Genomic DNA, 16,436 nt, shown 5'->3' with positions numbered 1-16,436 from the left:
CCTGTACCATCACCCCATTCAACTTTCCCATTTGATTCAGCACGAATGTACGCTCATCAAAGAATTGTTTTTTCTCTTGGTTTTGTTCAGACTCATTTTGGAGCTCTCCGAATGCCACACACATGCCTGCATCAGACAACAGAACTTGTTACAGACTGTCCAGGAGATCTGCCATCCCTGGACTGCAGACAACAGCCTCTCAGTTCCTATCACATTGTGTTGGAAATGTTTCCTGCTTTAGGAGGGAGAATGGCAAGAAGATGGCTGTGTAATTAAGTCAGGGAGACCAGCTCCCTGGCCTAATCACTTTTGTTTCATGATGAATGCGTGCTGGGGAGGGTGGAAGTTCACCTGGGTGATCAACACCCAGATTTACCAAGGCCAGGCATGAATTTCTCCACTGGAAAGCCATACCCATGTAAGTGCCTTAGCACTGGGCACTTTGAAAACTACCCAGCACCGCAATGCATGCAGTTGTGCAAGTGGCAAAATGCACGTTGATGCTGAAAAAATGGCAGCAGTGTACTTTTGAACTAGAACACAACAGAGGTACTTTAGTTCAAAAGCATGCTGCCATTTTCTGCACGCTGACGCACATTTCGCCACTTATACAACTGCATGCAGTGCAGCACAGTTTGCTTCAGCTCGCGTGTGGAGCAGACTCAATTAATCAACTGTGCTCAGAAGTAGCCGATCTCTGGCGCGTAGTGGGACAGAAAAGTATGTGTATAAATCCCGCTGTGGCTTACTGTTTTGAGATGCTGGGGTTCGTTCTTAGTTGAGCCATTTGTGAGAACGCACTGGCCTCTGGGGTGAGCTGCGGGTACAGCACTGGGAGATTTTTGGCACTCTTGTAATTTAGCCTGAACTGTCATAGAAAAAAGGGCAAGTTCCAACTAGAGCTAACGTAAACCCTGGCCTTTACCCACACTCGCAGCTGAGCTAGCCAGCCTAGACTTAAAGTACTTTCAAAACTGGGTCAGAGATTATTCTGTATCAAAGGACAGTGGACAGAATTCAGGGTAAAACCTGGCTAAGAGAACAGGTAATTGTGCAGTGTAGACATACTTTTATTAAGCAAAGAAGATTTCTACATGCGACAATGTCACAGAATTATAACTTGAGTTTGAAGGTGAAGTAGAAATTCATCTGATAGACAAAGGGTGATTAACCCACAGCCCACAGGCTAAATCCAGCCTGCGGGGCTCCCCAGGGGTCTAAAAACTTGGCAGCAGGGGAGCCACTCCCTGCTGCCAAATTTCCAGGCCTGTGGGGAGCCCCACACACCAGATAACTTGGTCCTGCACACTATATCATGCCAGTGCACAGGGCTGGTTCCCAGCACATGGCTAGATATGGCCTGGCCCTGCACCACTCATTTGGCTCACGGGGCCAAAAGGTTGGGTGTCACTGTTATAGATGAACTGAATCAGAGATGCATAATCTTTCCAGATCAAAAGCTCACTTCATCAGATGCTATGCTTCTGAACGGTGGTAGGAACTTTTAGGCATTAAATTGAGGCAGCCTCTGAATCCACCAGTGTTGAAATTTCACCTGCAAAAGAGCTGAATCTAAATCCAGATAAACCAAATGCCAATGAATTTGGTGGCAAACACAACAGTTGTTCAGGAAACATTCAAGTCATATATTAGATGGAGCTAGCTCGTTATTGTGTGTTGCTACTCAGCCTAGCACAGTAGGGCCTGCTCCCATGATTCAGGCCCCAGCCCACTAGCTCAATCCAAATATATAAATAATTATTAATAATCACAATAGAAAGCAGGGCAGGGTGGATGGCACCTTATAAAGTTAATCTATAAGGTCCCCACTGTCCAAGGTTCTGCCTAACTTAGACAAACATATACATGAATAGGATGTTGTAGGTGTGAATGTTTGCAGAATGACTGTATAAATATCAGCATGTATAAGAACAACTATCTATATTCATGAGCCAACTAGCATATCGACTTATCGAACAATTCCTATTCTTCTTTCTCTTATTTAAAAAGTTTAATTAATCCACTCCTGGAGTGGAAAAATGCCACATAATAGAGAGGAGCACTCAACACCAGAAGTAGTGTAAAATTGGGAGTTCATGAGCACCTCATGCACTACAATTTTTTTTTTGCTGTGCAAGTGACAATGGCAAATACCTGTAGGCAAAGAACAGGGTCCATGGCAGACACTGCATTTAAGTAGTAACCTAACCACACATTAATACCTTAATGATGCAATAAAACAAGGAATAAGCCACAAAGTTATTACACAAAGTATGTAATAACTTTGTGGCTGCTTCCCATCAAGCCTTACATTTCACATGTGGCCAGATATCAGCTGATTGGGGATGCCAGTCTCAGGAGAACAGGGGAGCCCTGGACCCCAATGCACTCTTGAGGCTGGAAGTACAAATCACCTGTGCTCAGCCTCCAGGGTGTAGCAGAGTCCTTGGCTGTGCCCTGGAGGCTGGAAGCCTCAGCTGATCAGGACTCCCAGCCCCAGGAGTGCGTTGGAGTCAAGGACTCTGGGTATGCTTCCCAAGTCAGGAGTAGCAGTCAGCTGACTGGCAGTCCCAGCCTCCTGGATGCACCAGGCCCCTTGACTCTGATATGCTCCCGAGGCTGGGAGTGCTAATCAGCTGACTGGCTTGCCACTTGCTGGTGCAGGGGCATCTGGGATCATGACGTTAGGCTCCCTCTACACCATCAGTATGGAGCAATTTGGATCCGATGCTCTGCCCAATCCCATAATCACACCACCTGCCATCCAGGTGCAGCATAGTAGGAGGTGCAATTGTTGGGATGGAGCATCAGATCCTATCACACCTTTAAATGAACTCCTGCCAGGGGCCTGTGTTACAGATATGAGGGACAGTTTGCAAAAGAGTAAGAACAGAATGACTACCATTGTGTAGTTTATTTGCAATGGACAGTTCACCCACTTCTAGTGGTGACTGCCTTTATTAAATCAGAAAGAAGAGTTCAGTAAAGCATTTTATGATCCTGTGGACAGCAAGGAGGAGAGGAGGAGGGTCTTAAAAATGGAAAGTAATTCTAGTTAATTTCTTGTTATATCTTATTTAAATAAATGATGCAGACTGAAGCCTCTGTATAAAAGGTTGGAAAGGCTCAAGTTTATTAAAACTGAAGCCGCAGACAAATTACAGCATGTAAGAAGACTTGTGTAAAAGGGCAAGTCCGAGATGACATTTATAATCTGCTGTATAGAAAATCATCCACCCACACTTTGCTGGGTTATTGTAGGACCGAAAGCAGAAGCATTACTTATTTCTACTGAGAGTTCTTTGCTTCTCAGCATGCTCCACAATTTTCTCATCTACATAAAGTCCCTTCCGCTTTCTCACTGCGTTCATGTACTTGCGGGCCTGGTTCTCAGAATCTGCCTTCTCCCCAAAGTGCAAATATTCCTCCTCCGTGGTTGGGACCCAGAACGGATCACTTGGAATGATCTGGAAAAAGAGAAAATCATAAAAAGTGCTACATTAATTAAAGAAAGTAAAGCAGAGAATCCCAGGTGATTTCTTAAGACATCAGAAGTTTGGAAACATAAATAGACTGAGCTTCCTGTGGCCTACAATAAGCTTTTCCAGCAAAATGCAACAGCCAGTCATACTCCCTCACCACGTTCAATCAGTGCATGATGCAGCTTGTAACTGAGTTACATGCATTTGCTTTTGGATTTTACAAACATATTTTTCTGATTTTAGTGCATGACAGTTGTATTAAATTTTAAAAAAACAACACACATTTGGCTAAGTTTTCACAAAGGCACTTCTCATTTAGAACGCTATTGGTGGTGTCCTTGCCTATGGCTTTGCTGGCATTACATTGCAATGAATTTATGCTTTATTTCCTCAACCCCTGTGCAAAACCTTAGTAAGCCAGGAAAAATTCCTTCCAATGCCTAAGAAGGGATGAAATCCTGATTCCTAGGCTTAAAGCTTGCCAGGAGCCTAGGGTGACATGATCTGTGGATTATGTGAACCTTCCACTACAGGTTTTAGTGAGGTCATGGACAAAAGAGACATGCATTTTACCTCAAGCCTTACCCCAAACCACATCTTTACAGAGTGGCATGAGGGTAATATGGCCTTTTTGAAGTCTTTCACATTTCATTCTGGGCTGTGAAACCATAGTACTTCTACTGCCTCCTTACAGGTAGAAGAGAGCTTTTGCCATCTATTATAAGTAGTATTCACATGAATCCTAGGCTAAACTACACACATTTTAATTAATTCAATGGTGGGCTACTATGATTAGTCAGGCTAGGGACAGACATTACACACAAACTGGTTTAGAGTGATCAGAAACTGCTTTAAGCCTGTAACATAACAGACATTCAGTGCACGTAAACCAGTTTCAAAATGGTCAAAACCAGTTTGAAATAAACCTGGTTGAATGTAGTATCAGACTCAACTGATTTGGCTCAAACCAGTTTATGCAATGTCTGCCCAGACCCCTTCCTGGTTTAAGTTAAACCAGAGTCCCCCAGCATCCGGGCATGCTTTCTGGGCAGAGCTGTCCCTCCCCTCTGCTCCCCAGTTGGAGCAGGGACAGGCACGGGTGGAGGTCTGGCCAGAGAGGGGTTTAATTTTGTCCTCCCTGCCCCACTGGCAGGGACCTGACCCCAGTCTGCCGGGCGCTTCCCCCTCACTGCTGCAGCGGCAGTGGGCCAGCATGGCCCCTGAGGCAGAGGGGGCAGAGAGGGGGGTTATTCGCCCCTCTACCCTCGGGGGACCACAGTTGGGTCTGCCCGCTGCTTGCTCCCTGTTTGGGGCAAGCAGTGAAATAAGCCCCCTCCGCCAGAATAACCCCCGTCCCTGCCCCACCCTCCAGGGGCCCTGCCAGCTAGCGCCTGGTTGCACCCCCGCCCCGCTGCTGCAGAGGGAGGGGGCAGGGCTCTTTATGGGGCAGCAGCCCCTGTCATAGTGTTAGGGAGCATGAGGCAGACAGCTGTGGTGTCTGGCAGAGGGGGCTTATTCCACTGCTTGCCACCTCCCTGCTGCCTCTGCCTCAGGGGCCATAGCAGCAGCAAGGGGGAAGCGCCTGGCAGACCGGGCTCGGGTCTCTGCCACTGGGACAGGAAGGGGGGAATTAAGCCCCTCTCTGGTGAATTTAGGCCAGGCTGGCTACAGCTCCCCCCAACCCCCCAGCACAGCTTCCCTGCAGCTGAGGGCACGCTCGAGTGGCCCCTGGCGCCTGGCCTGAGCCACTGCAGGTATGTGCCCACATTTCCTCAGTCCAGAGGAAATGTCTGTACTGTTACAAACTGGTTCAACCTAGGCACGTTGGACTAACCTGCAAACATTTAATCAATTTGGGTCCAGCTTTTTGAATGACTGTCCCTAGCCTCAAAGGCAAACATGGCATCTGTTATTGAGATTTGTGGTGCTTCTGACATATACTACCAGGGGCTGAAACTGGCGTAATACGTTGCTTTATAAAACCCCAGACAAACATCCACAATCTAAGAATATTAATACAAAATGCAGTTAAAGCAATATTATTAATTTGAAAGAGAAATATCCTGACAAATTAGCATTCTTGGAAGAGAATGCAAGGGATGGAATGTGATCCCTCAAAGAAGAAAAATGGCTGGCTCCAATAAACTACTTTTCTTAAACTACTAAAATATATACAGGAGGAAATAGAGAAAGCTTGCCCACACACACTGAAGTAATCTTGATAGTAAATGTCATCCTAGCTGGTGATAAGGTGTAGCATAACTAATGCTACCTGTAAAACATACCTGTTTCCAAGTCTATACAAATGTCTGAAAGTGTACTAGAATAAAGCCTACCGTTACCTGCATCATTTCTGTTTACAGTGCAAATTTTAACTGTGAAGTGTGACCTACAATGGCAGCTAAGTATGGACATAAGATCTTGCAATAAGTAACATAATATTTTCAACAAGATAATGATAAATTATTTTGATAATTCCTGAATGAACAGTTCAGTTAATAAGAAAGAGAATATGAGAGGGGGAGAAAGGAGAGAAAATGTGTGCATGCATACATTTGAAATTCTTAAAAAGCAGATGCTTAGTGTCATTCAAGGTCAAATATATAAAAGTACCACTCAGAAAAGTGAGAAACAATTTTGAATAAAGTGCTATTAGTGACTGAGACTATGAAACTGTATATTGAATTAATATGGAATAATGAGTAACTCCAACAACAGTTAGTGACTTTCATACCACATTAAGAAGTAATAAATGTGTATGCAAATGTTTTAAGAAATAAATTTAAGAATTCATCTGAGAGTTAGACTTGCATGGTAAACTCTCTCATAGGTACTGGGAATTCATCTTAAATTATTAAGAGTGTTCTGGGCTCACATAAAATGTGTGTGTAATCAAATCTGGTAAATGGTCCTTGGTGAATTGATGTTTGGGTAATTAACCAAAATTGTACAGGGCTATAACCCTGAGATACAACTTTTCTGTTCCATTAGTAGACCATTATCTATAAAGGAGTCTAGAAGTCACTAGAATGAATAAAGCATTAAGAAAATCAGAGTTAAAACTAACAAGGTTACCTTCTAAGAACATTGAATATGAATAATCTTAAATGATAATTTTGGGCTTTTATGTCAATTCAGGCTATGTTGATAATTCTCAAAAACAGGTTTAATCTTAAATAATCAGATATTTTTAATTGCTCTAGGTAATCAATACACTTAGTAAAAGGAAAGATAAGTTTTTTAACATGAAAAACCCTGAAAATTCATGGAAAGGGCAATATCACCAAAATACCAATTGTTCAATATTAATGCTTTCACAGTAATCAAAGACAGCTTATCATTGTTTTAAATGAGTTTTCCAGGCGCAATAAGGGTAGAGCTATCATAACAGCCAAAGACAAGGAGAGAGCAGAAAATTCCCACCAGAGTGTCACAACCCAAAGTTGTGGTTTTTTGTTTGTGTGCGCTTCGGCACTGCTAAATTATGTTCCCGCCAAATTGCAGCTTTTTTGCACAGTAGAGTTTTCTGCTGCAATAGGAGAACCCGCGTGCAAAAGAGTATTTCCCACCGTTTGTAGCCTTCTTTGCATGGTGCATTTCTTTTGCATCATAGTGATGCACGGTGCAAAGGAGTTCCTGCCATTTGTATTTAGATTCGTGCCACATTATTGGCCCGTTGTAAATGTAGGCATACTTGGCGGTTAGCTATTGGCTTGCTAGCCGTACAAAAGGCTTGGGTAGTTTCCGCCCAAGTCGGAGAGAGAGGAAACCTGGAGAGATACAGAACGCGCCAGGAGGAGGAGACTTCGCGCTGTGTGAAGATCTCCAAGCGATGTGGACCCTTGCAGACCCAACGCACCTTTCTTAAGCAGGCAACGGAGGTCTGTTTAGCTTCTAGCCTCTCCCCGTCACTGAGCGCAATCCTAGACGTATCCCTATCCTATATACCCAATTTTCGAACCCACGGAGTCTTAACAGCTCTGGGGGACCTGGGAACCGAACAGAACCCACGGAGATTCAGCCACTCTGTGAGGAAAGAATTGCCGAACCCGCGGAGCCTAAACCACTCCAGGGTCAAAGAACCGAGTTTGTCAGAGTCCTCCAACGAGGATTCAAGTGGAGCTGCGCCTGGAAAGCTGTCCAGCCTACACCGCGACCACCTTGGGTGTAAGTAAATAATCTTTTCAATCAACCATTACGCCTCCGTAACTGATTCTAGCTCGCACGTGCCTTACCGCCCCGCGGTTTTCTTCGGCCCCGCGTGCCCGGGCTGCTAGCCACAGTCCGTGTGCGCAAAGAGGGGCCCGGCTCGCACATGGCGAGGATGGGATTGGGAGCCAGCCCGCACACAGAGTAGCAAAAAGAACTGTAGGCAGTTTTACTCCCAAAATGGATGGTCTAAAAGAATGTGTTGGATGCACACACACGTGTGTTGGAGGGAGAAGTTTTACTATATTTATTATACCTGGCCATGCATTTAATTGCTATATATTTTAAGACAAGAAGAGCCATTGAAAACTAAACTGAACACAAACCAAACTAGAATTAAAGATACAATTTAAAACTGGCAAACGCTAAAAAAATGTAACTCCAAATAATCACAGTTTGTAAGGCATTAATATCCTATGTTTGAGAGCATTCATTTTTGCAGATATATCTTTTTATAATATTAAAGCTTTATGTTTGTCAAATGTAAGAAACAACACTAGGGGTAGAAGTTTGGAAGGAGGAATTTGGAAATAAACTCAAGTTGGAGATGGCTATTCTTGACAAGGTAATTGAGAAGTGCAACATGGGCTCTCCCTTTCAAAGCAAAGTGCTGACTACTTTAACCCAGAACAAGCTTTACATGCCTGATGTTAAGCATGTGTGGAGTCCTAGAGAAGTAAATGGGACTATTTATATGCTTAAAGCTAAACTTAAAGGCCCATAAAGGTTGGGAACTCAATATGCTTAAGGTAGTCTGATATATTGTATGAAAGTTACCTTTCCAAATAACATTAGTGGCTTTTTTGGTAAATATAAAATTTGGAATTAATTGACCACATAAGTATCTGCCTCTGGCAATAGCAAGCACATCCATTTAACCCAAGCTGATAAACTCAGGATGCAGAGCCATTCAGATATTTTAAGCAGGAATTTCATTCTTATAACCTATAGTTACAATACAAATATGATCTCTTGGTTGTTTTAGTCATACCTATCATCTGAGGCAGGATGGTATCTACTCCTGTTAGTTAAATCTCCTGCACAATGGCATACAGTAAATCACAGACAATTGTTTTAGTTGAGAATCTGCATACTATTAGGCACTACATTTTCTATAAGACAGCTAACTTTAGGAGGTTGCAAAGGCACTTACACAACAACAAACTGAAGTAATGAAGGGAAGAGACACTGGGGTTTTAATACTTATTTTTACCTTGCTATCAAATGTTGTGTCTTCATTTGATCTGGCTGTAGTGATGCACACACTGGTTACCTTCATGTAGAACAATGACAGTTTTTTGCCTCTGAGGATGGAGTCAATTCAGAAGTTGCAAAACAAAAGTTCAGATTTGCAAAGAGGATGACAGGCCACCTCCCCAGTGGACTGGACTAGCACAACCATCCTGTGCTTCAGTCCTTTCACTAGGTTCCACACATCCTTTGCCAAACTTGAAGCTTTGATCTTGATTTTCAAGGCCATGAAAGATCAGACCCTAGTTCCACCGATGACTGACTTTTCCACTAATAACTTACTTGGAGTTAGACTTTGTAATTTATATTGTCCAAGGAGAAGCGTTACTGGATGTCTTTACTGTGGACAAATTGGAAAGTCCAGTGGAGGGCAACAAAAATGGAGAGGTGGCTGGGGGACATGACTTATAAGGACAGGGTGAGGGAACTGGGCTTATTTAGTCTAGAGACGAGAAGACTGAGGGAATTTAATAGCAGGCTTCAACTACCTGAAGGGGAGGGTCAAAAGAGGTTGTAACTGGACTGTTTTGTGATAGCAGATGGCAGAACAAGGAACAATGGTCTTAAGCTGCAGCAAGGGAAGTTTTTCTCACTAGGAAGGAAGTAAAACACCAGAACAGGTTACCCAGAGAGGTTGTGGACACTCCACCCTTGGAGGTTTTTAAGACCCAGCTATACAAAGCTTTGGCTGGGATGATCTAGTTGGGGATGGGCCTGCTCTCAGCAGGGGGGATGGACTAGAGAGTCCCTGAGTCCCTTCCAACCCTCATTTTCTATGATTCTATCCTCAGGGCTGTTTCTGCCAACATTATGAGGAGAGCTGTTGGTTTGATCTGGCAGTCGAATAGAAATACTTAGAAATAGGAACAGGTCCCCGAGGAGTGGAGAAAATACTTCTTGGTGACAATACCAAAGAAATCTGCACAACTGCCAATGATTTCACTGACTGCAGTCTGAGCAAAGTCATCCTCCTGGTTCTCAAAAGATTCAAGCTGCAGACAGTAGTACACCATGTCTGTGAGAAACAGTATGGTTTCCACAAAGTTAGAATGAGAATGCAGCAAATCCTGTGCTGAAGGCTGATCACAGAAAAAAATGAAGAGGTTGACAGGACAGTGTTCAATTCTTTCATCCACTTAAAAGGCCCTGAGTTTGGCAAGATGGAATATGGGCTGCTCTGAGGTTATAAAGTGTAAGGCAAGAAGCTACTAGCTGTGTTTAATTAAAAAAAGAGACTGATGTGAAAATGACAGTGGTGCTGCTATGGTGCCGTTGTTACTGTGCCGTCATTTAGTACTTCTTTTGGATGCCACGTGTAGAGGCGTCCCATGAAGAGGAAACTCCAGCTGTTTGGAAACATATACCAGATAACAGCCATCTGAAGACTGGAGTCTTTGGTTTGGCAGTGAGGGCAGCAGAACCAAAGGCAAATTATGAATGAGACAGCACAGTGAAAAGTTAGAGTAGGCCACATGACTAAGGTCATTCAACTATAGGACAGAAAGAGGAAGGAAGAAGGTAAAGTATGTGAGAATCAGAACGTAAGGGGGTTTTTTGATTGAGGGAAGTTTCCTCCAGAAACAACCACTAAAGGAGATTAGACTGACCCACAATCCAACTGCTTGAAAGGCATGTTACTAGACCCACTCTCCCTCTGATAAAATTTTCCTACCATAGCAGAAAGTTTAACACACACACACACACACACACACACACACACACACACACACACACACACACACACACACACACACACAAAGTATACCCCCAAAACAACACCACTTACTAAAGAAGGGATATGAAGACTCTGGGGAGTCTGCCAGAAACATCACTACAGAAAAGCTCATTTAAGTGGGAAACATTTAGATACTATGATGATAAATACTCATGGAAAAAACTCAGACAGAGAGATTAATCTGTTAGTCTACAGAAAAACTGTTCCAGCAATGTGTTGTTCTATGCCTGGGTCCCGCTTTTGTGGATGGAGGGCTCAGCAGAGTGAAATGTGCAGAAATGGGCTCAAGTGAAAAAACAAAGATGCACATAATAAAGCATCTGCTGTAATTCAAGAAACAAGTTGTGCATTTGCTTTAAGTCAGCAGTCCAGTCACAGAAATCAAACCCTAGTACAGTGTTCACAGTGCTTCTGTGGAGGAGGAAAAAAGAAAACTTTACATGCCTTCTGTTCATGAAGTCTCTCCAATTCTGCAAAGGAAAGAGCACAGAAGAGAGATCATTTATCTCCTAGGCACAGTCAGCCAAAGGATCGAAGTAGATGAATGTAGCAGGTGGCAAGCATCATGATCCATACCCTGTTAGCAGAATGCAGGCGGGCAGGCAGGCAGAAGGAAGAAACGTTTCATTATAACACTGGAGGACAGTTGTCATCGGTTTGCTTACGCCGGGGAATTGTCAGAACCCGGGTCTAGGTCCTGTGAGATCAGTGCTGAGCAGCTTTTGGCTCTTGAACTATTATTTCCACTTATGGGAGCCACAGAGGGAAAACTGTAAAGTCTGTAGCTGAGACTGAATTCTCATCTGGATAAAGCCCTAAATAATTAATTGTATTCTAAATGGAACAGTCCTTTAGGGATAGGACTGAGCTGTTGATCTTGGAAAGTCTGCAGGAACAAAGAAGAAGCACCCACAAATATTATTTATTCCATGTTGCATACCACTTTTTCACTCAAAATCCGTTTTATAAGTTTCCAAATATTTGTTGCAACTCTGAAATAAATGTGCAGTTTAAAATTCATTTTAAAAACAGAAATGCCTTCTATGCACGCCAAACTAATACTGGACATACATGTTAGATGTGAACACCCTAAGTTTGACTGTTTGGAACAGAGAGTCTGTTAAATTTCCAGAGAAACCCTTGTAAAAAGAGAGGATTAAAATATACTGTTCTTCAACCATTTACAAAATTCTGCAGTTAAAAACTCTGAGAAACTCATGCAATTCAGTGAATATTTTAACAACTGCCTTAACTCTGCCCTGTTTTGTCTGCCAATTTTTGTCTAAGTGTTAGAAATATGCTGAGTATTAGGCATAAGACAGAAACACTAGATAATCTTACATGTTGGCACAGTGGATACTATTTGACAGCCACAAAGAGCCATTTTTCTTGCTTTTAGACATTTTAGGGGTTTTTATTAAGGTTAATGAGTTACTCTATACATTGGAGGCCAACCTTTTTGGCAGGGTCTCACAAATTAAGTCCCTCCCCCTCCCCAAGTGCCACTCTGATCCCATTCCTATATCCAATTTATTGCTGTTTTCTGCTCCTTTTCCTATCTGTCATTGTGTTCCCTGCTCCATCCCCAATCTGCTGCATGCCCCACACAGAGGCCACTTGTGGCACACATACCGCAGGATGGCCACCTTGCTGTAATATTACCTAACCACTAGACAGCAATCTGGTCATTGTTCAAAGCCAGTAGTAGCATAAAGGACCTCAGTGGCAACCTTAATGGCAAACCTTAGCTCATAGGGAAATCTGAGCAATTGCTATTGCTCTAGTAATGGTTAGTTCTTTCAGCAAATGCTGTTGCTTACTAATAAACATAATCAGGAGAAATTTTTTTTGTTTTTTTCCCCCACAGCTCTGCATTTAAAAACAGTGGCTTTTAAACAGGTTGGTTTTTGTTTAATATTTGGGCAGCAGATCACTAAGACAACATTTATTCCATTACAGGTGAAATATTTATCAAAACTCAGTGGTATGAAACATGGTACAAGAAAAGGAACCGCAGCAGTTTTGCTGTTACAAGCCTTAACATCTGTTATTTCTTAAATGCAAAGCACCCTGTTCATGATGGAAATGTTTTAATACAATGTAATAATTATTTCACTGATATATTAATGAAGTTATGGAGTTTATATTTTTCCCTTTATTTATGGAAAGCAAGTCATTCCAATCTAAGATTCTGCTCTAATTAAATATATCAATGAAGCACATGCTGAAAACTGTGGAAGAATAATAGTGTTTGTCTTCAGTAACTCATTGGAAAAGTATAAGCTACTTGAAGGTATATATAAAAGCATGTGTATATAACTAAATCAACACAGAGTGCTGTATTGTAAATAAGTGAATGAACTGACTTAAATACTACACATAAGAGTTGTAGAGCACAGAAGTGTCCACAAGCTTGATGATGGCAGAAGTCCGGTCTCCTATAGAGGCCATTTGCCTCTGAAGACAGAATCTTAGGTCATTTTAAACACTTGAACGTGATTCTAATATTTTCACACTAAAAACAGAGTTGACCAAAATTAATGCGTAGTAGCATATTTTGGAGATAATACCACTACTGCCTTCAATGGGGAGGCTGACCTAGATGACCCGACCTCTCTTCCAGTCCGACTTTTCTATGATTCTACTACAAGTTTAAATTCAATTAAAATTCAACACAAACCTGTACAAGCATCACAGCCCTTTGGCTAAGTGTTCTCTTTCAGATCTTATCCCTGAACCTTCTTGTGACATACGGAGATATAGTCTTTAAACTGCTGGCACAATGGAGGACACAATCCCCGCTTTTTAGCCAATACAATATGGTTCTGCAGTAGCAGCAGTGCAGTTCCTGTCTCTGATTTATTTGGCACTGGTCTATGTCACAGAAAAAGCAACAGAAATGTCTGTCACTAAGAAACTGTAGAAAGCACTGTCCGCTGTTATGGAGGAATATCCTTTCTGCATGCCACAGACTGCCAAGGAGAAGCAGCTTCCTGGTTTTAAAATAGCACCTACTACCACATCATAATATTGTATCCTAAGTGGACAAGAAAAAGGGAAATATCTAATCAACAAGGTTTGGGAGTTATATGAAAGTAACACATAGAAATGAAGACTCCTTTCAAGTTCAGCTGCACAGCTGTAGATGGAGGACAGGAAATGGGAGCACAGGAGCTGTGCCAGGCACAAGACCCAGTTGGAGACCTTGGGAAGTATTCCAGGGCCTTGCAGTAGGAGCAGAGCGCAACAGGAAAATTTCATTTCCTGAGAAATTCCCTTTTACTGGCAGCTGAACCTGCAGGTGAAAGGAGAGGGGGGGGAAATAGCCTGGGTCAACTGATCTGTAAACAGCAGTCTCCATCCTCTCAGAGATATGCAGGCAAAGAGATTTCCTTGTGAGTCAAAGTGTGCACTAATTGTCCCTGTAAACTGACAGTGGTGTGAGAACTGCTGTTAGTGCAGACCAGCTCTGCCTCACTCTCTACATAAAGAAAGGGACCTGTCACAAAAATATCAGACAACAGGAATGAGAGGAGATTACTAGAAGAACAGGCCTCCCACCTGTGGAGGGATGGACCTGGTGGTCATATCTTGGTAAAATGCCAATCAGGAAACTCACTTATGAATGGGGAATGGCTTGAGGGAATGTGACAAACCATGACTGCTCAGAAGGTAAAAATCTATTCTTGAGACTGTTCTTTAAACCTCAGCACCTTGGCATTAGCAAGATGAGAACAGTTCAAGGACCAACAGGCAGAAGCTTTTGCAGCTCATTCTTTATGATAGGCTTCAGATAGAATAGAAAACTTTGGAAGACAGGAGCTAGAATGACAGGCCATATGAATGTGGAAGAACGCAACTTCTACAACACACTGGATTAATAAATGTTAGTAGGAATAGCTACTAATTAGCACTCAGGGAAATAGTTATTTAAAAGACGACAAAACAGAACATCCCATTGCATCATACCTTTTATATTCCTATCTGTTTGTCTAAACAGTAATCTATAAATACAATGGGGACCAACCTCCCTGGCAGACCTGCCATAAATTAAGCCTGCACCCTCCCAGACTGCCACTCAAATCCCTTTCCCCTGCCTCATCTACTGCTTTGCTTTTTAATCTCTTCTCTATCTGCCATGTGCCACACACACAGGCCGTCCATGCCAGTTGTGGCATGTGCACTGCAGGTTGCCCCCCCTGCTAACACACATCCTGAAAAACAGTTCAATATCAGCCTCCTTTGTACCAATTATATGGAAAAATTAATATTTCCTAGTTGTATTTCAATATTGCTCTGCTAAAGAATGCTATCGCTTTGTATTGCTGCAGATATGGAATGGATTAACACGCAGCTATAACAAGTTATGGATCAAAAAATTAAATACAGTACAACATTTTCTTTTCAAACCTCTTACATATATTTTCACATAAGTATCTAAAAAGAGAAACTGTAAAAATAGATAGCTGACTTCAATGACTAGCTAGGGGAGGTATGTAACTTTATTTCTGCTCTGTATTCCTCAAAGTATTTTCCCTTAAAAGCTCTCGATTGTAAATAACACTGTTTTGGTAAAATACAATTGGAAAAATGACAGAAGTTAGAAACTGGGGAGCAAAAAACATGTATTTCATTTCTAAAAGCCAACTTGCAAAGGCCTCTAAAGGGCAAAGAAGTGTTTGATCCACAACATTTAAAATTCTCTTTCACTAGCTGGAGATTTCAAAAGATTACAGCTACCCCCAAAAACACTATATGGAAAAAGTTTACCTTTAAAGAGATCTTTTCCCCACATCAAGGCCAAAAGTGCCAGGTTGCAGTGCTCTCTAACTTGTGGGTTTTAGTTTTTGTATTCCGAGAGGAGACTGGTAGATGTTCTGTAGTTTCTCAGAACTGCCTGGCTGGGAACGGAAGGGGGTTAACGTCTGTATAGACCTTTATTTGTTCCAAAATTTTTACTTCATCCAATGTGGCTGAGTGTTTTGAAACTGAAAAAGAAATAGAACGAAACCCTGGTGGCTTACAAGACTACTCTGTAACAATTAGATTGTTTGGCAACTGACTGCTGCATGTTTCAGCATTGACTGGGCGAGATATTTAATGAATGGTTTTCAGTTAAGGAATTGGCCTCAACGAAACTGTAGTAGAACTTAGTTGCTTGTGTTTCTAGTATTGAAACAAGCATAACTCAGTTTCTCAGTTTAGGGCGCACATTAATTGTTACACAACATTAAAGTCTGTGCACGTAGTGCTTGACCCTGGTTCTGCAAAACACTTAGACATGTAAATTGTCCTACCAAAGTCAACAGATCACTTGTGTATGCAAAGTTAAGCATATACTTATCGTGCATTTCTGTGGGGTTTACATAATTTACATCTGAAAGCAAGACTGTGGCCTTTATTTGTAAATGACATAATCCTGGGCATGCATGCATACATAAATAATGCAAGATTAAACTACAAATTGATCAGATGCACTAGCGATTTTTAAAAAGAAAGAAGAAATGAATTGTACTACTTGCCTCTTCTCTCATATACTAGGCAGACATCCATTATATACATTATTTTTTAAAATATTTTATTGTGGAAATAAAACCACCAGCTATTTCTGATGGTGACATATCTTCACAGATCTCGAGTCTGCTGCTTTGTTTTACTTTTCTGTTTTTGACTGCTATGCTATTGTTCATCTTAGGCAGCCATTAACATTCTCTTAGGAGACTCCTGTCATTTCAAGATGCCAAAGGAACTGGTTAGCA

At 42.1% G+C, this 16,436-nt stretch overlaps 1 protein-coding gene across 2 annotated transcripts in view; it reads right to left on the bottom strand.

The window, feature by feature from the left end:
• Positions 1–2,993: 2,993 nt before the first annotated feature.
• Positions 2,994–16,436, bottom strand: part of EFL1 (elongation factor like GTPase 1) — a 175,011-nt gene continuing 161,568 nt past the window's right edge. The window contains exon 20 of one of the 2 annotated variants that reach the window (XM_006030223.3): positions 2,994–3,467. In XM_006030223.3, coding sequence (XP_006030285.1) covers positions 3,279–3,467 — 189 coding nt within the window. In that variant the 3' untranslated portion in view covers positions 2,994–3,278. The remainder of the gene's footprint in view (positions 3,468–16,436) is intronic. The other variant, XM_006030222.2, reaches the window with a different exon arrangement.

This window comes from Alligator sinensis, unplaced genomic scaffold (genome assembly GCF_000455745.1).
Source record: "Alligator sinensis unplaced genomic scaffold, ASM45574v1 scaffold259_1, whole genome shotgun sequence".
In the NCBI taxonomy this organism is placed as follows: Eukaryota; Metazoa; Chordata; order Crocodylia; family Alligatoridae; genus Alligator; species Alligator sinensis.
This window is presented reverse-complemented; position numbering and strand designations above follow the sequence as displayed.